This window comes from Corapipo altera, unplaced genomic scaffold (assembly GCF_003945725.1).
Source record: "Corapipo altera isolate COAL_440 unplaced genomic scaffold, ASM394572v1 111, whole genome shotgun sequence".
Lineage (NCBI taxonomy): Eukaryota > Metazoa > Chordata > Aves > Passeriformes > Pipridae > Corapipo > Corapipo altera.
In genome coordinates, this window is record NW_020884973.1 from 1,587,989 (window position 1) to 1,607,975 (window position 19,987).

Here is a 19,987-nt window from a genome sequence, read left to right on the forward strand (position 1 = left end):
TCAATGACAAAAGTAGTTTAAGCTTTACGTATTAATACAGTCAAAGGAAGCAGCAGTGGAACTGCTGAGGAATAACTCATTCTTTTATTTTATTTTAGCTCCGCAAAGCTGTTATGGACCACGTATCAGACTCTTTTCTGGAAACAAATGTTCCACTTTTAGTATTGATTGAAGCTGCCAAGAATGGCAATGAAAAAGAAGTTAAAGAATATGCCCAGGTTTTCCGTGAACATGCCAACAAATTAATTGAGGTAAGATGGTACAAATTAAAATAAAATTATCGCCAGTTAAATTAAGGCAAGATGAGGCAAAACACGTTTTTTGGTTCAGCTGAAACATGCAGCAATTTCTGTAATAAATTTGTTTTTAAAATTTTATTTAAATGAATTTAAAGGCAGTTTAATTTAATATTTAAGTAATTTAAAATGTAAGCTTTTTAAAAAGCAGCTATCAAATAACCCCTGTAGTTGTAGATATTATACAATTTGAGTATATGATAAAGGTAAATTGATTTGTTACTTGGAGGTGGTGAATTGGAGTAAGGGAGACCATGGCAAGACTGTCCTGCTGGATTGAAGCCTGGAGGTTTTTTATTTTCAGTAAAATCCAACTAAAGATAAAAAGGCCTTTTCTTGGAAGACCTTTAGTGCAGGGAAAGCCTTGGTCACACAAAGGAAAATGAAATGGAAATGAAACCAACTTGTGTGTTTGTAAAGAGCAGAAAACAGACAAACAGAAAACTTGGAATGACAACAAAACTGATCCCTGCCACCTTTTTCTGATGAAAACCCAAAGGCTATCCAGCTGGTGGTACTGCAGACCAAAGCTCTAATTGGTGGGAAGACCGGGTTAAATGGGGCCAAACTGTCTTAACCAGAATTACAGAATTATTTGTCTTGGAAAAGCCCTCCAAGATCATGGATCCACCCTGTGCCCCCATCCCCACCTTGTCCCCCAGCCCAGAGCACTCAGTCCCATGGCCAGGCCTTCCTGGGACACCTCCCAGGGTGGGGACTCCAACACCTCCCTGGGCAGCCCCTGCCAGTGCCTGACCACCCTTTCCAGGCAGAAATTCCTCCTGAGGTCCAACCTGACCCTCCCCTGGCACAGCCTGATGCCGTTCCCTCTCCTCCTGTCCCTTGTTCCCTGGGAGCAGAGCGCCCCCCCCCCCCCAGCTCCCCCCTCCTGTCAGGGAGTTGCTTTAAAGGTCATTAGACTGCTGCTAAAGGAAGCAGATTTCCAAGGGTGCTGTGTCCACAAAGAGCAGCAGCAGTTCATGCCCTGTGTTCATGGATATGTTTTGGGACCCTCGGCCTCTTGCCACTGTGTTTGCGTGAGAGTTCTGTGCCGGTTGATGCAAGGAACAAACAGCTATAGGTATTGTTGAGGAAACATGCCACTAGGAATAAGCTTCAAAAACCCCTCCTGTGCTCTTCAGGGCTTTGAGGCATTGGCTGGTTGTGTTTAACCTTAGCCAGCTCCCTGAGAACAGTCCCAGGCTGGTTCATGTGTTTTTGCTCTCTTTGTATCTCTGTGTTTGATAATGTAGTCCATGTGTCTCCTGGGCTCATAGGGAATACTCTCACAGCTTGACAGATTTAAATTGCTCAGGAAAAAGACTTATCAGACGTCAGTAAAAATAGTTTCTGACTCTTGCACAATATATCTTTCTCGGGGCTCCGAGTGCAGTGAGTAACTGCCCCATAGTCAGGGGTGCATCAAGCTTGTCCAGCTCTTCAGAGCTGCTGTCTAAGCAATGAAGATCTTTAGTTCTTTGGGGGCATCCATTCTTCATTTTTGGCCTGTCACATTTCAGTGTCAGTGCCATCCTCCTGGAGTTTCAAAGTTACTCTAATCTCAGTTTTAAGGAACTCACGTTGTTCTGCAAAGCAGCATATGGAAGGCAGTGCTGTTGTGCCCTGCCTTGGCAGCAGGATACAGCCCTGGGAACACTTTGAAGTGGGTTTCATTTAAGCCTCCCTTCTTCGTGTTGCAAGCCTAATTTATCTAGAAAATTATTTTTAGGGCTTGTTTACAGAAAAAGTTGCCTGGTGTAACAATAGCAGTGCCTGTTCTGCCAGAGCTGTGCCACCTCCTCAGTGGATGCCTGGTGTCCATGCACCAAGTTTCTGGGCATGATTACAGAGGAGGGATTGTGCTGCTCTGTCCATGAGCTTCTCTTCCCCTGCTTTGCCAGGTGAGCCCACACTCCTGCCCCCTGAGCAGCTGTGTCCCAGCCACAGCACTGTTCTTGCTGGGACCTCAGAGCACTTTGCACTGGCTTTACCTGGTGTGCAAATGCTAAGCTGCAGAGGAGTTTTGCTGAGCCTCTGCACAGCCAGACACTCTTGTCTTCCAGAAAGGACACATTCAACAATATTTCTCACTGACATCAAAAGGTTCTGTTAGAATGATGTGCTGCTTTTGAAGGCTTGCTTACTGCTTTTGCTGTCTGAAATGTAACTATAGCTATAGAGAAGCATCATCCAGATGGCTGCTTATAAACCTCTTCCCTGAATGGAGATGGATTAATATATATGCTTAGCTTTGACAGAAGAGGAGTAGTGCTCCTGCAGAGCCCTTGTCCCGAGGGGCTGGAGAGCCCCTGAGAGTCATACACAGTGTCAGATTTACTGTGGAGGAAGATGGGTCAGAGTGGCTTGCACTTACAATGTTTTGGTGTGTCTCTGTCAGAATGGAGAAGGATGTTTGCAAGTTCCCTTGTCATTCTGCTCCTGGGCAGGAAACTCAGCTGCAGGTATCCAGAGAAACAATAAAAGATTGTGTAAGAGCAGAACACAAGATGTTTCACTGGGTGAGATGAGAAGTGATTGCTTCCACCTGCTTTCAGTGGAAGATAAGTGTGCTGGGGAGCTTATCATAACTACCCTCAGAAGTGCTGCTGAGTGACTCAAGACATCAAATGTGACAAAACAGCTGCGGCACGGAATGGAGCTGTGTTGTGTATCATGCTGTGATTGACAGTGTTGCAGATGCAGAGGAGAACATGTCCTTCCCTGTAGTGCTGAGGGAGGGGAAGAAGGGCGTGTGAGAGACCTGCTGTGCACGAGGGAACCCAGCACATCCCCATCTGGACTGGTTTTACACCATGGGTTCGGTACCCGTCTGTGCTGTGCCCTGGAGGAGTCAGTGATGCTTTCCTGGTGAACCAGCCACTGAGAGATATATACTGAGAGAGTAGATATTTGTTTAATTATTATTTTTTAAATACTAAACTGTTGCAGGGGTTGGCCAGGCAGGAGGAGTGGCAGTGCTAGTTTTGCCCTGGGTTAGCACAGAGAGTTCTTGCTCCTGCAGTGCAGAGGTGTTTGTGGGCCCTGCAACTACCTGTAAGGAAATGCAAGCACATGATTTGGGTAATTTCATTTTGAAACATTCCCTTCTTGGCAGCAGAACACTCTGCTTTGTGGTTCCTAACGTCCAGGCAGCCAAATTTGACCAAAAGGTGCAATAACCACAAAAATGTGATTTGCCTGCTGGGTCTGTGTCTTCTGGAAAGCCCATACCAAAGCCATGTCCCAAAGGGCTCCCATCTAGTTTGTTTCCCACGTAGTAAAATACTAACCCTTTTCTCCTGCCTTTTGAAAGCTGAGTAATGGTAAAATAGTAGAATGAGACTTGTCTCAGTTAAATAATAAGTTTCAAAGATATCTTTCAAAGTTGCTCTGTGCTAACAGACCTTTAACTAGCGAGTACTCTGCCTGGGTTTGGCTGAAGGAGTTTAATTCAGGAACTGAGAAACCAATTTAAATGCAACACACAAGAATAACAGAAAAGACAGCATTTTGGGAACCAGCTTAAGAAAAAGTTAAATTCACTTGTGAACTATGGAAGTCTTCCTAATTTGCAGGTTGTGAAGTAGTTACTACATTCCAATGGTTTTTCCGATGCTGGGTGAGGTAGCCTTGGCTCTCCAACCTCTAACTTTGCTCTTGAGGAAAGACAGCTTGGCACTGGCATCCTCAGATCCTCCCCAGAAGAAACTAGGCTGTCCTGCGACTTGGTGCTGGTGTTTAATGATGTCACTTAGCACCACGCTGGCTTTTTGTCCCTCCCAGCCTTTGAAGAGTGTTTGTGCCCGAGCTGCCTTTGTGCGGTCACTGCAGGGGCACTCCTGGCTGCTCTCTGAGAAGGGAAAGAGCCAGAGATGTTAAGAAGAAACCTTTGCTACACTATTGAATGCTTGAGAAAAATAAAAATTAGCTTGTCAATTTGTCACTTTTTAGTTTTAATGGAAAAGCTTTACGGGCCTTACAAAATCAGGGAGTTAAAAGGTAAATAAGAACAGGGTCCAAGTTAAAATCCTCCAGTAGCTGTTTGCTTGCTGAAGAGTATTTTGGAGAATACTTTTGGAGTTAGTAATTCTTTAAAAAGAATAAATAATCTCCTCTTACTCATTTGTCAAATGTTTTTTCTTAACTTAAATTTTATTTATAAGTCTCTTTCTCAGAGAAATGTTGGTAAGACCAGGGAGGCAAAAGCTCTCAGTGGTGTTTCGTAAGCATTGATTTTTTTTTTTCTAATTGCTTTAATTTATCTGAAAAGACTGCTCTGTGCCTTTTTTTTAATGCACTGGGTTGCGTCTTGCATATGGAGAGATGATTTTCTCATTTTCGGTGAAAACCCATGAACAGATGCAGGCAGCAAATTTATTTGCTTGGAAAGAATCACATTTGGGCACTTGCAGCTCCATAAGCTTTCTGTAGCCTCTTGCAGTGACATTTCCCCCTCCTGTTACCCTCACTGAATAGCTTGATGTCCTGGAGTCATTCTTCAGCCTTCAGTCTAAAAATACCCCTCTCCAAGAGCCCGAGGCCTTGCACACTTGCTACATTTTTCTTGCAATTATCCTGATTTGCTCAGACTTGCAGCCCGTATATTCTTCAGAGAGTCTTAACAACTGCAGGTTTTTTACATGTGAAAGGCTTTTAAAAAATGTGAATTAGGTGAAACGTAGCTTGGATTTAAAATAAAAACTGGCTTTTGGACTGGAGACAAGGTGAGGGTTTTGAAAAGCTGAGGCTTGGCTGTGCTGTGTTCATGAGGGATAACTTACCTGGGCATGGCAAGTTACCATTTTTTACAAACAAAGCATGGGTCCAGCAGATCCAGAAGTTAATCTGGTCTGACAAGATTATCCTTTGTGTCTATCAGCCACCTGATCTCCAAAGTTCCTGCAGAGTTTTTCAAAGCAGCATCTTTGGAGTGGGGAGTGGACTGGCTTTGCTTATTCTCTCAATCTCTTCCTCCCTGCCAGCACCCGTGTGGGTCGGTGCTGCCAGGCAGAGATGGGGTATCTTGAGTCATCACCCAAATCACTTATTGGCTTGAAATGTTTTTCTGAATTCTGTTAATCTCTCAAAACCCAACATTTTCCAGCACCTGTTTTTCCTGCTCAGTACTTTAATTTACAGAGGAAAAAAAAATCTGCCAACTCAGGTTTGTCTTTTATTGCTTTTATTTTTAAGGTAATTGTCTATTACAAGGAAAATGTTGTTACGCTGTGCTCTGGAAGAAGAGAGACAGAGTTAGTCCAGACTCATTCCCCATTTAAAATGGAGACAAAAATGAGCAAAATGTCTCTTGCAAAGCACAAGCACGTTTTCTTTAATTTGTCTATAGATAACCTTGGCAGCAATTTAAAACTAATGTCTTCAGTAAATGACCAGTGTAACTCTAATGTGCCCTCTAAAGTCCAACACTCTTCAACAACCGATGCACTTTCCTTTTAAGTTCATTTTATTAGTCAACTAATTCATAAATAAATTAAATTTTACTCGTAGAACATGCTTTCCTTACATTCATAATCAGGAAAGCAGGAAAGCCTCAGCAGAAAAATGTTCCTACATTTTTCAACAAAACTGGATATACAAATTTAATACATCATACATAAGTAAAGGCAAGTGACCTTTTAATAGGAGAACTTCTGTTCTCGTAAGGTTATTTTTGAGGCCAATCTTCTAATGCTACACCAAATAATGTATGAAAGGGTCTGTAGAATGCTGGTAGAGTTTAAAAATCATGTTGGAAGAGGAATAAGAGACTTCAGGGTAATCTTTCTGTCCACATTTCATTGTAAGTGCACACAGGGAAGCAAGGCAGTCGGTAATGTAACAGGGACACTGATGGCACAGATGAAGGGATTGAATCCTCACGTGTCTGGGCAGCGATTGGGCTGTTTGGAGACATTTCTCTGTTTGAAAATCATCTCAGTTCGCTGCTGATTTGTGGAGGAGAGGTATTTCTGCCATCCTTCCCCACAGGGACAGTCATCATGGGCAGGATTGTTGAGAGGGAAGGGCTTGGTGTGTACACACTGGGGCTGGGGGAGACGTGAAGGGTGTAGAACTTGGAGGTGAACGAGTTTAGGGTTTGGGAGATTGTGTTAATGTGATTTTATCCCACTAGAAACAGCCCTATATTTACTCAGTTCCTTTTTCCTTCGGAGGCAGAAGCTTTTGAGGAAGGGGAATCTGTAAAAGAGGTCAGTAAGTGTAAGCACAGTTAAGTGTCGTGGTGTTGGCGTGTTGTCCTCAGAGGTGGGTAAGAAATGATAGAGCCCTGGCCATTTCATTTTCCAGATGTTTGCATGTTAATTCCAACAGCATTTTTAAGTAGCTTTTTGAGTACAGCTTTTATAGATCTGGCATAAATGTCTTAATTCTTGATATTTAGCTAAAAGCCTTGATGCATGTCTGGATTTTCATCATCTTAGTCATTAGCAAGATTGGATTATTAGTCATGTAGTGTCATCAAGGAGTTGCCTGAAATCTGCTCATTACTAATACTGTTTTGTCGTCTTCTTCAAGAGCATAGTGTACTTACAATTACAGTTACACTTGCCATGAACAGCTGTCTGAATCACCAAAAACTGGTTTAAACAGCTAATAATAGGCACCAAGTTGGAAACCTTTGTCAGATCAGAAGGCAGCATGTTCTGAGTGATGAGCAAAATGAGATAGGAAAGAATTACAATTTCACAGAATCACAAACTGGTTTGGGTTGGAAGGGACCTCAAAGACCATCTCATCCCACCCCCTGCCATGGGCAGGGATACCTTCCACTAGCCCAGGTTGCTCCAAGCCCCGTCCAGCCTGGCCTTGGACACTTCCAGGGATCCAGGGGCAGCCACAGCTTCTCTGGGCAACCTGTGCCAGGGCCCCACCACCCTCACAGGGAAGAATTTCTTCCCAATATCCCATCTAGCCCTGCCCTCTGGCAGAGTGAAGCCATTGCCCCTTGTCTGTCCTTCCAGGCCCTTGTCCAAATTCCCTCTCCACCTCTCTTGGAGCCCCTTTAGGTCCTGGAAGGGGCTCTAAGGTCTCCAGGCTGAACACCCCCATCTCTCCCGACCTGTCTTCATTTCCACTAGGTAAACATAAAGACATTTCTGGAAAAGGGTAATTATTTGGTTACTGTCCAAATATCACTACTAGAAACACTTTTATTTTAAAGAAAGACATTTGTGTTGCTAAGAAGCATCTCAGCTGAGGGCTTGAAAGTTTGAAAGTTTCAGCTGAAGCTCAGCTCTCCATCACACACCGTGGTGTCATTGCTGTCGCGGTGGCTCAGATCGACTTGTGTAACTAATGTGTTTTGTGCTTATAACAACATTTTAACATTTTAGCTTGTTTGTCTGAGGAAGGAATAGTTCCTGTGCCAATAGTTACATCTGCTGCCACAGCTGCATCAATGAGGGGCACAGTGCCCACATAGCACACTGGTGTTCTTTACCAGCTCTGCTTTCTCTCAGGTCTTTGGAGAGGATAATCCACCAGTCTGGGAATAGAGGTATTGCTGTACCACCGGCACTTTCCTACTGGGGGTATATTTTATGCTATAGATGTATTAATTCCCTTCAAACACCTCTTCCCCCTCTTTGCTTGAAAAATTTCCCTGTTGGCAGGAGAGAAGTGCTCTCCCTGCTGCACTTGCTGTGCTGGAAATGGAACCCAGTTTGGTTTGTCATGATGCACAAAGTCTGGATCTGCCCAGCTGTGTGAAAAATGGCCCATCCCTCGGAAACCTTGGCAACACGTGGTCACACTGTTGGGAAAGACATTTCCTCTGGGCATGGAAGGAGCTCACCAGTGTGGAACAGAGCTGCAGCAAGGACAACTGTATCTGGAATGGCACCAGGTAGCTGGAGTGGTGTTTGGAGACAACTCTGGACAGAGTGAAAGCCAAGTGCAAAGCTGTGTTCCTTAACTAGATTTTTAGACACACAGATCAGTTTGAAATGGGGAAGTTTTAGGATTTGATCTCAAATGAAAGGTGGTTACCCATGAAAATATTAAGCAATTGCTTCACTATAATAGGGAGCAGAAGGTACACAATATATTTATTTTTATACTATTATACTATTTACTAGAGCATGTAGTGACAGGGCAAGGGGGAATGGCTTCAAACTGCTAGAAGGCAGGGATAGGTGGGATATGGGGAAGAAATTCCTCTCTGTGAGGGTGGGGAGGCCCTGGTACAGGTTGCCCAGAGAAGCTGTGGCTGCCCCTGGATCCCTGGAAGTGTCCAAGGCCAGGTTGGACGGGGCTTGGAGCAACCTGGGCTAGTGGAAGGTGTCCCTGCCCATGGCAGGGAGCAGGAACTAGATGGTTTTGAGGTCCCTTCCAACCCAAACCATTCTGTGATTCCATGATTTTGTCTCTGATCCGTTTTCTTTTGCCATCACTTGGCAACCTGTTGAAATAAAACCTCCTGTAACCTCCATTTCTCATTGCCCAAAACATTTGAATCAAAAATACCAACCCTTTACTTGCCAGTTTTGTTCCATCCAGATGAAACCTCCCCTCCTTGTGTTTATAACCAGACTGGAAATTCAAACTATTCTCATGTTCTGTGTGAGGTTGCAGAGCTCTGGAAATAGTTCTCTCGTTGTAGTCCTTCATTCCCCCCGGTTCTTTACGTCTGGAGTTTTTCTGTGCATGCTTTGTTTTGTTTAAAGACTTGGACTATTTTCAGTTAATACATTGGGATTCTGTTGTTCACAACAAGCTCTTGCAAGGTACCTTCTGTGCAGCTGCAGCCACATGCAACTACTTAAGTCACATAAAATCACCAGGCAGTTGACAGCGTGGCTCTGGTAACTCACTGCACAGTCCCTGAGGATCTGATCCAAAGTCCTCCTGCATTAAAGAAGTGGCTCTGTTTTGTGTAATTCCTACCTAGTTATGCCTCTGCAAAACGAGGGGTTTGTAGGGTTAGAGCTATAACACATCTAGAGCTGCAGCACTTCTCCCTGTGCAGTGCCTGCTAGGGCTGGATGTTAAAATGCTCGCATTTGTCTTGAATATTGAGCGTAGTGTTCAGGTGAATAAATAAATGTATGGACTTAGTGAATAATGAAAGACTTTTTGGAGAGGGATGGAGATTACATAATCGACACATCTCTTCTGAGAGTCCTCAGTTGCCATTAGTTTTGTCAGAACAGTTGTTTCTGCAGATAAATTAATTTCCTGGGCTTTGACCAGCAGGAAGGGAATTGGGACTTTTTTTTTAATATCAAGGAGGAAGAAATCAGATGTACTGTATTTGAATTCTGTGAGAATATCATATACTTTTCTTTAGCAGGTCCTCAAGAGGAAAATGTGGAATGGCTGCCTGTCCACTCTTTTTTTGCTTTTAAAATGGGTGCTTTTTAAGCTGCTTATAAGTTGGAATTTGCATTCCCATAGAAATCGTAAAAGGTAAAGCAAATAAAATATAATAAGCAGCTGAAATTTTGGAGTTCAGTCAGAAATGAAAATGCCAGGAACACCTTTGAAAAGCTTGGTTTCTGGGGTGTTGAAATTTCCAAAGTGTCTGTGTACACGTGGATGGGATTTGTTATTTCTGTGTAAGGGCTTGTGAGCATCAGTTACCAGAGGATGCTGCTTCATGTTGAACTGAGAAGTTTTTCAATCTAAGACAGTTGTAAAACTTCCTTCTGCAATGCTCTTTTTCCAACTGCAGGTTCAAATGAGAGTGCTCAGACTCTTAGAATTCAATTAGTGCATGTTTGGCTGCTGTGTAGAGATGTATAATCCTGAGTTATAACAATGCTGGGTGGCAGGGGCAGCTCTGACAACCTTAAATTATGCAACAATAAACACATTACAGAGCCCTCTCTGGGTTGCACCAGCACCCATTTAAGAGGCTTTGCCTTCTGGACTTCCTGAACAAGCTGTCCTAAAAACTTGACCTGTAAACAAGGAGGAAAACCTGGGTGGTGTTTCCATGAATTCAGTCCAGGTGCACGAGTCAAAGGCTTTAATGCATTTTTTATTGTCGGCCTTTGAAATCCTCAAAAAGGAAGATTTAAAGTGTTAGGGATTACAGTTCCTTTTTTCTCTTCCATTTTTTGTCTCTGTTAAAAATGCAATTTGCCAGTCCTTCAATAAAGAGTACCAGGTAAAGTAACCTCTCTGCCTAAGCCAGGGAGTCGGTGCAAAGAGAAGGCAGAACAAGTACAAAGCTGGAGTGATATTGCTGGGATATGTTACAGAGTGTAATTTAAGGAGCTTAGCAGTGACCCCAAACTCGTGTAGTTGAGGCTGCTGCAGCTTCATAATTGCTTGAAGACTTGACTCCTTAGCCATGATCTGAACAAATTTGAAGTTAAAATTAAAAAAACAACCAAAAAATGTATTTCAGGTGAAAAAGGTACAGGAAAGGTGGTTCTCTGCCCCAGCTGCCACCACAGACAAGCTGACAAATTGTTACTAGTGGTAGAAAGAACTGCTTGCTTGTAGGAGTGACAAGATTATTCCTGATTTAAAAATTAGTAAATTCTGAAGAGTCAAAGCTAACTAGAATTTGAGGTGGAATCACTCTCTGGATGGTAACAATATTTCTTTGAATGTTGGAGTTACACCTTCTTACTAATAACATACTCCCAATTGACCCTTTGCCCCGAGGCAGCGTCTGCCTCTCTCAGAAGGAACCAGTTGAGCAATGCCTCCTCTAAAAGCACAGAGCTGTGGAATCATTTAGGTTGGAAAAGCCCTCTGAGATCCTCGAGTCCAACCATTCCCCAGCACTGCCAAGGCCACCATTACACTGTTACACAGTGCCAAGTGCCATTACATACACATTACCAAGTGCCACATCCACACCTATGTTGAATCCCTCCAGGGATGATGACTCCAGCATTTCCCTGGGCAGTCTGTGCCAGGGCTGGACAGCTCTTTCAGTGAAGAAATTTTCCCTAATAACCAACCTGACCCTCCCCTGGCACAGCTGGAGGCCGTTCCCTCTCCTCCTGTCCCTTGTTCCCTGGCAGCAGAGCCTGACCCCCCCCGGCTCCCCCCTCCTGTCAGGGGGTTGCAGAGCCAGAAGGTCTCCCCTGAGCCTCCTTTTCTCCAGGCTGAGCCCCCCCAGCTCCCTCAGCTACTCCTGCTGCTCCAGCCCCTTCCCCAGCTCCATTCCCTTCCCTGCACACGCTCCAGCCCCTCCATGTCTCTCTTCTATGAGGTCCCAGAACTGGACACAGCCCTGGAGGGGCCTCAGCAGGGCCAGCACAGGGACAGTCCCTGCCCTGGTCCTGCTGCCACACCATGGCTGGCACAGCCCAGGGGCCATTGGCCTCTTGCCCCCTGGGCTCATGTCCAGCCCCTGGCACCGGCACCCCCAGGGCCTTTCCCAGCAGGCACTTTCCAGTCCCTCTGTCCCAGCCTGGAGCTGCAGGGGTTGTTGTGACCTAAGTGTAGAGCCTGGCACTTGGCCTTGTTGAACCTCACACTGTTGGCCTTGGCCCATGGATCCAGCTTGTCCAGATCCTTCTGCACAGCCTTCCTGCCCTCCAGCTGATCAACACTCCCATTCAAGTTAGTGTCATCTGCAAACTGACTGAGGGTGCACATGATCCCCTCATCCAGGTCATGGGCAAAGATATTAAGCAGGACTGGTGTCAGTACTGAGCACAGGGAAACCCCAGGAGTTACCCCCTTCCCCAGCACTGTTTCCCACCCTGTTGATGGTGCTCCTGGCCACTAGTGCTCCCTAAGGGTAGATGTGGCACTCAGTGCCATGGTCTGGTAACCATGGTGGTGGTGGATCAAGGGTTGGACTTGATAATCTCAGAGGTCCTTTCCAACCCAGCTGATTCTATGATTCTGTGTGTGGAGATACTTGGCTGCTGATGCTCCTGGCCCTGCCCGGGTGCTGTCACATGAGCTGTGAGCTCCTGGTGACTCTCCTGGATGCCCTGAGGTGCCCCCAGTTTGGGCAGCCCCCTGTGCACTGCTCTGGAGTGCTCTGCTGCAGACTGTGCCGACGCTGGAGCCACTCACATCGAGTCATCTTGCCATGTGCTGATGTCACCATTAATACCAGTGAGACTGGAGTTACCAAACCTGATCAGTAGGTGGAAGCCCCTTCCAGATGAGTCTGTCCAGCTGTTTCACTTGGCACCATTAGCTCCATGCTGGGAACGGCTGGGGCTGCATGCTGCTCGCTGATGCATTTGTCACTGGGGGGAAATTTAAGCTCATTCATCTAAATACCAGCAGCTGCTTGGGGTCTGTCCTGCCTTTTGGGGTCCCTGAAGCCATCTCTGGGCCATGATGTAGACTCTGAACTGAGAGAGCCTTGATGCTGCAGCAGAAAGCTGCCTCTCAATTGGTCTGTCATCGCTGTGAGAGGTGTCTCTGAGCCGTGCTGGTCTGTGTTCTCGGCGCTCTCTTCATTCCCAGAGTATTTTTAACTTTTTTCAAGAGATTGCTCGTTATGCTGATTACGTTATTTGCGATGGTTTTGTCTCCTTTGATGCCTGTGCCAGTAGTGCTTATGTAAAGGGACTTGATGATATTGAATGGTAAGAATGAACAAATGCAGCGGGAATTCAATTGCTATTTTGCTCTCAAGCACAAGTGTTCTTCTTTCTAAATCAAGTCTGACCACTTACTATGTCACTCAGCTGCTTTGTTGGAGACATGGAGAAACTATTTAATTTACATTTCATTTAAAGGAAATTTTTGTTCACTTGAGGTGCAGTATTTTATTTAGAAGTTTTGGAAACGTATGATTTCCAAGTGCTCTGCGGACTTTAAAAGAGCTGATCTTTGTCTCAGCTGCAAAATGCAGTGTGTTATGGGTACGTATCAAATAACTGGCCAGCAGTACCTTATTCTCTGTACAGACAGGGAGTTTGAAGGTGTTTGTCAGATATCACCCAGAAGTTATTGAAGATGAGTTCTTTCAGGTACTTTCAAAATTAAATTTCTTAGTCATGCAACCATTCATCTCAACTGGTACATGCAATTTTAGAACTCATGCTATAGAACACCTGATAATTACTAACAGTTTAGAATACCTCATTGTAACGTCATTTACAACTTGATCAATAAATTGACATAGCTCTCCTTAAATTTCAAATTTTAAGAGGCTTGTGAGTGTTTTCCAATAGTTCGACAGAGCCTTCCCCTGGGCGCAGTAAACGTTGCGTTGCTGTGAATTTACAGCCCTGTCTGCAGCACTCTGAAGTCATCTCAGATTCTGCCACGTCTCTGCTTCGCTCTGATGTTCAGCAAATAGTTTGCTGGGAAGTTTGTGTGCTAATCTGGCAGAGAAACCAACCTGCCAGAGCGAATAGCTCTCTTTTGGACGGGCGTGCTGAAATGAAGTGTTGAGCTTTAGAAATGCAGCAGTAGGATGGGATGTGGCAGCCAACAGTTGGATTGTCTTAAACTGCCAAAGACCCTCAGTCAGGGAAGCACACACGCTTCTTTCATGAGGGTTGGCAGTCCCAGTCGGGCGATTTCTAAAGAAGAATTGCCATCAGTTGGGTATTCAGAAGAAAAATGACTGTTCAAAAATGACTGTGCAAAAAAGCAAAATTTCATTATACCATGGTGGGGACACTCCATTATAAACTTCTTTGCCTCTCTGTGTTCAGACAGAGCAGGGTTTCTGTGTGCTTGATTCATCACACTTGGCTTGAGAGACAGCACAACATCTCCAGATATCGGAGAGGCTGATTTTGTGATGCTTCAATGTCGCTTTTATTCAGCCCCTACTCAATAGAGCTTTGTGTTCTTCTTGCTCCTAGAGGTTGTAACTGCTGCTGTGGAGGCAGGAGTGATGGGGAAATATGGACCATAAAAAATATTGGCAAACTGGTGTTTCTCAAAAATATGACCTGTGCTTAAACCAGCAGCAAAATCTTTATTTGGCTCTTAAATCATGGTATGTGATTGTCTTTTGATTCCTTTGAGCCTCTAAACAAAAGCACGATGTGCTCCTGCTCACTGTGAACTCGGGATTTGAGACATGGAAAGTCTGCAGGACAAAAACGTGATGTTCCAAATGCAGTCCCTGTGTGAGAGGGCATTCTGGGGCCAGCTGTTTGGTGGGGGTGCCGTGCACAGGGGCTGGGCTGGAGGCTGGACATGGCAGAGAGGAGGGACAAGAGAGCCCTGGCCCCCACTGGGTGCTGCCCTGAAAACCTCCTGCAGCTCACCTCTTCACATGGAGGAATACAAAGGAATACTTGAATACAAAGACCAGGGGAAGAGAAACTTCAGGAGTAGGACACTAATATTGCTAAAAACTGACAGTTTTCTCTGTGGTGTTGAGTCTGCACAGCCTTCCTCTCAACTTCAGTTTGTTTTCCTCCAAATATAAGCTGTTGCATCTGCTTGCCTGGTTGTTCTGTGCTGGAAACACACCTCTCCTCTTGACCCCTTTGCTTTTTGTCCACTGAAACTTGATTTGGAGCTGGAGGGAGGAAAAGGCTGTGTGCTTTGCAATGGAAGGTTGCTTTTTGCTCCCCAAATTGATAATGGGATCGATGAAAACAAGTTTAATGGTATGTGGTTGATGGCTTGTGGGAAAGTAATTTATTCTGTGTGGGAACATCTGTCGTAAGGGAAAGGCTTGGGGAGGGGGGAAAGCGTGTGGTAGAGCTACAGACACTACTTCGAAATCACTTGTATGTGAATGAAAAGGATAGTTTAATTAAAGGCAGAATGGAAATTCCCCAGCTTATAGAGAAAAGTATCTGGAGAAATGTGGTTCAGTGGTGTTACTGAGCATCTGCTGGCTCCTGTTGGTGCTTTTATGGCACATTTGCTGAGGGCTTTGCAGGTTGCTCTGCCTCTGGAAGGGCAGCACTCGGTGTTCATCTCAGTTCACTTGGTGCTATTTTTACAGCTTTCTGTGTTCAAATGGCTCAGAATAACATGCTTGTCATTCACCTGTCAACTGAGAAATGTAACTTATTTCAAACTTCCTTCCCCAGAGAGTAGCTCCGATATGAGGAATATCTTCAATTACCAAGAAGTTCTGTGCTGTCCCCTTTCTGCTCTTAAAAGGCAGGTGTTTGTTTACAGAGGTCTCTGTTTTGGGCTGACCTAGTTAGAGGTGCTGCTGTGCAGCAGGTCAAGGAATAAAGTTTTATCATCACAAGATGCTGCTCAGATTTTGGAGGATCGTGGATGCATCTTCAAGGTCCCCTGTATGGGTTTTATTTGATGAATCACAGCGTAAACGGAGGGCTGGAGGAACCTCCCTGGCACCTCAGGCTTTACCTGGATCACATCCCTGTATCCTGTCATGGAGGTGCTCTGTGCAACTCCAACAAATCAGGTTGAGCTTTGCACCACCCCTGCACAGGTGAATCGCTCTGTGAGCCTCTGAGTTCTTTTGTGTCGACATCCAGTAGGATATAGAAGTGTTTGAAGAAAAGGGAGCATCCCTATGCTTATGGACATGAGGGTATTTAACCATCAGATCATGGGAGCTGGAATTTTTCATTGTGTGGTTGCTGTTGTCTCACCCAAGTGAGAATGGGCTTTTAAACCCTGACTTCAGGTGCTACCAATGCTGCTCTTGTACATTTTGCTGGAGAGACCTTACCTGGATCATTGGTGGCAGTGATGTCTGTCCTGTCTGACGGGCTGGGGGGGAGAGGCTGGACATGACCCAGCCCAGAACCCCCCGTGCTCTGGGCTGATCCCCCAGCGTGGGCAGCAGGGCAGGGGGGATTCTGCCCCCCTGCCCCCTCAGCTGAGACCCCCCTGCAGAGCTGCCTCCAGCCCTGGGGAACAGCACAGGGAGCACATGGAGCTGCTGGAGAGAGTCCAGAGGAGGCCCCAAGATGATCAGAGGGATGGAGCAGCTCTGCTGTGGGGAAAGGCTGGAGAGTTGGGATTGTTCAGCCTGAAGAGAAGGGTTTGAGGTGATGTAATTGTGACCTTCCAGTGCCTGAGGGAACTGACAGAAAAGATGGAGAGAGATTATTTCCAAGGGCCTGGAGTAATAGGACAAGGGAGAATGGCTTCAAACTGCCAGAGGGCAGGGATAGATGGGATTTTGGGAAGAAATTCCTCCCTGTGAGGGTGGGGAGGCCCTGGCACAGGTTTCCCAGAGAAGCTGTGGCTGCCCCTGGATCCCTGGAAGTGTCCAAGGCCAGGTTGGACAGGGCTTGGAGCAACCTGGGCTAGTGGAAGGTGTCCCTGCCCATGGCAGGGGGGTGGAACTGGATGATTTTTAAGGTTCCTTCCAACCCAAACCACTCTGTCATTCCATGATTCTATGATCTGATGTGTTAGGATTTGATGGCTCAAGAAGGAACAGGTGTCATTAATGGTTTCAAAATTGGTTAGAACTGAACTAGTGTGGATGCTTCATGTTTCCTGATGGGTTACTGGTCACTATTGGGAGTAGGCAAAAGGTTTCCTACAGAAGGAAATAAACCCCATTTCCAACAGATGTGTTTTGTTTCCTCCCACCTCTTTCACAGGTTGCCAACTTGGCCTGTTCCATCTCGAACAACGAAGAAGGTGTGAAGTTGGTTCGCATGTCAGCCAGCCAGCTGGAGGCCCTGTGTCCCCAGGTAAGGGAGAGCATAAGAACATAAGACAAACCCTAATAAGTTGGGCAACTGGTCCTGCTTAGGACTTGCTCTGGTCCCCTAGTGGCTGTCTGTGGACTTGCTGCAGAAATGGACTTTTTCCTTAATATACACAGAGAGTGAAATGCAGTGAAGGCATCAATATTTAGAAACTTTAAAATCCATGACTAAGGAATCAATGATGTGAATGGGTCATTTTTATGTCATAGCTCTAATTCCATTTGGCCAGGGGATTCCAGTAACGTGCAGCACAGTAAAGCAGGGAACCTTCAGTGGTTTGCTGTGCACATTCATACTGCAGAATGGTGCCTCTTGAAGGTATTACTGCTCCTGTGCTTGCTGTAAGATGAATTATAGAATATTATTTTTTTGCTTGAGTAGAATATAAATATGCCAAAAAACTCTCGATGGGTAGGATGAGAGGAAGCTGGATTTGTGTGAAGAGTTTGAACCTGGCTGAGACTACCTTCTAATTAATAACTTTTTAGTGGAAACAAGGAAATTAAGTTTATATAAGTACTAGACTATCCTTTTCCCTTTTGACAGCCTGATGTTTTAAATGTCAACAACTAGATACTTGGATGAACCCCTGAAGACTACAGTGAGCTGTTGATTCTTGTAATTTACATTTTTTAAAGAACAGGAAATTCAGATCTAAAACATCCAAATAAGCTGTTGTTGGTAAAGAGGAACTAATGGAAAATATGTGGTGAAATGGCATTTTATGAAAATAAGGTGTATTGTCTCAGGATTACTTGGAATATGTATGGTTTTCCCATATATACAGGTATTTTTTAAAGCCACTTGAAGGGAAGAAAATTATTTTAACCTGTACCCACCTCAGCAGGAGGGGAATTTTGAGGGAACAGGTGAAGCTGGTGTGAAGAGCAGGATTGTTTTACCCTTTGCATTACTTCCAAGTAACAGTGCTGTTAAACAGGTGAAGATGAAGCACTAAATGCTATCCAGGAGGCCTTTTGGCATCCCACGGTGCCTTGTGTGGTTCCCACTCCTGCATCCAGCCCTGGGGCCAGTGCATCAGCTGTGCTGGCTGTGCCCTTCTCTGCCTCCCACATCGGGGGCTGCTCAAAACCAAAGGTCAAGTTTTACAATTGGAACAAAGCATGTGGAAGAAAAAGCTTTTGAAAATCCATTTTATGTAATATAAGGGCTTGCTCTTTCCTGAAGTAGCCAACTAGGCTGATGTAATTTTTTCCCAGTTGTCTCCAAGAATATGGGTGTCTAACGCATGGTGTTCTAAACAAATGCTGGTGTTTTTGAAAATAATCATCTGAAGAAAGTTAGATTTTTCTTTGAATATGTTTCTGGTGAGTGTCCAAGTCTGTGGGGGTGTTTTCTCCTCCCCATTGCTGAAATTGTGTATTTCAGACTCTTCTATCTTTGTTTTTTCCAACAACTGCCTATTTTAATAACTCCTGTATAAAATAAGCACCATAATAGTCAGCATGAAATAATGACCCAACTGTAGTCACTAGTCACCAGTGGAGCCACATCTCCTGAAGTGCAGCTGTTAACCTTTGACTTCAGGGATTATGGACAATATATTTAACACATATTGGAAGCTCTGAGTATCTATAAATGCACAAGGGCTTTAACTGATGGATTTTGGCTTTACAAAGGTCACATCTCTGCACTTCCAAGCCTACAGTTTAGATGCTCCACTGCACAGTCTTGCCTTAATTTCAGGGTCGTCACCAAGAGATTAGTAAATGACACTATAGATGTTCATAGCAGTTGAAAGAGTGCTTTTATATTACATTACATGCTCTCGAGTTGATTCTTTAATGCTCTAAGAGTATTTAAACATGTTGTGAATCCTGAGAGATAATTAGGGGCACTTGTCTAAGCTGTTTTACAAATGGCATCTGTGTTTTCTCCTAACAATAGTTTGTCTTGTGCCAGTGTAAGTGATGCAGCACTTCATCGTCCTCCTCCTCAGCTGCCTCACTCAACAGTCCCCAAACCTTGGCTATTCTGTAGAATCTCTAAAAGCTTCTAGATATCCAGAACAGCAAACTGGGATTTTATTTCCTTTTTTACATAATTACCTATTTATTTTGCAGTTTACTCCTGATGAGATTTGCAGCTGCTGCTTGATTCCTTTTGGGTGGCCATGCTGAACAAATAAGTGAATTAGGCATAAGATACAGATGAAACCCAACAGTATATGCCCCCCCCTTTTTTTTTTTGCCTTAGGAGGTATTTTTCCAGGAAAACGCTGGATTCAGAATGAGTCGAGTCAGTCAGTAATTATGATAGTCTCAGAAACTCAAGTGACTGTATCAATATCACACAGAAATATGATGTATGAAGTGTAATTCAAGATATTGCTGTGGTTGAAAGGATGGAACAGAAATTTAAGGCACTTGAGTCCCAGGTAACCTCTTAAATAGTTTAGCTGAGTAGAGACCATTCTGCGAGTAGGGAATTCCTGGTTAAAGAATGATTTCTGCAGAAATCAATCTGTAGAGTTAATTATAAAAGCTGTATCTCAAATAGAGCCTTTATTCACTCCCTTGCCATCAAGAGCCATTGATCTGGCAGCAGGAGTAAGAAACAGGCAACCCTTCAAACTGGCCAGGGAAAACCTGGAAGTTTTGTTGCTGTGGACAAGCAGTGAGTCCTTTGCAGTGTCACCCTTGGGTTCAGACATTCCCATGTTTGAAATCTAGTTCTTTGAGGATGAAGAAGATGCTGAAAATGTTTCATCCAAAAGTCTCTACAGAAGCAGATAGTTAATTTGTGTAGTGTGGCTTTGTTGCTGGAAATCAGCTCTTCCTCAGGAGTAACATCTTCCTTCCTGTTTGTGGGTCCCCAGCCAATTAGCACAGAAATTAATGTGAAGTTGAAGACTTAATGGGATATTTAGAGCTCCCTTTTGACGGTGCAGGAGGAGCTGTTGGGAAGAGCTGTGCCTGCTCTGGAGCAGCCAGCTGGGTGATTTGTGTTAGCCTGGGTTTACAGGGGAGAAATCAGGCAGCTTCAGGGCATCACTGATGTTTTCCTCATGAAGCCCTGAATTCATTCTTTTGAGAACATGCCTTGCTCAAAGTCTGTGCATGGAAGGGAAGCACCTTTGTCCACAGCTCCATGCCTTGC

General features: G+C 44.7%; 1 protein-coding gene across 1 annotated transcript in view; it reads left to right on the plus strand.

Moving 5' to 3' along the window:
* Positions 1–19,987, plus strand: part of CTNNA1 (catenin alpha 1) — a 111,994-nt gene that overhangs the window by 62,537 nt on the left and 29,470 nt on the right. Inside the window, exons 9-10 of the mRNA XM_027665213.1 lie at positions 99–251; positions 16,757–16,849. Coding sequence (XP_027521014.1) covers positions 99–251; positions 16,757–16,849 — 246 coding nt within the window. The remainder of the gene's footprint in view (positions 1–98; positions 252–16,756; positions 16,850–19,987) is intronic.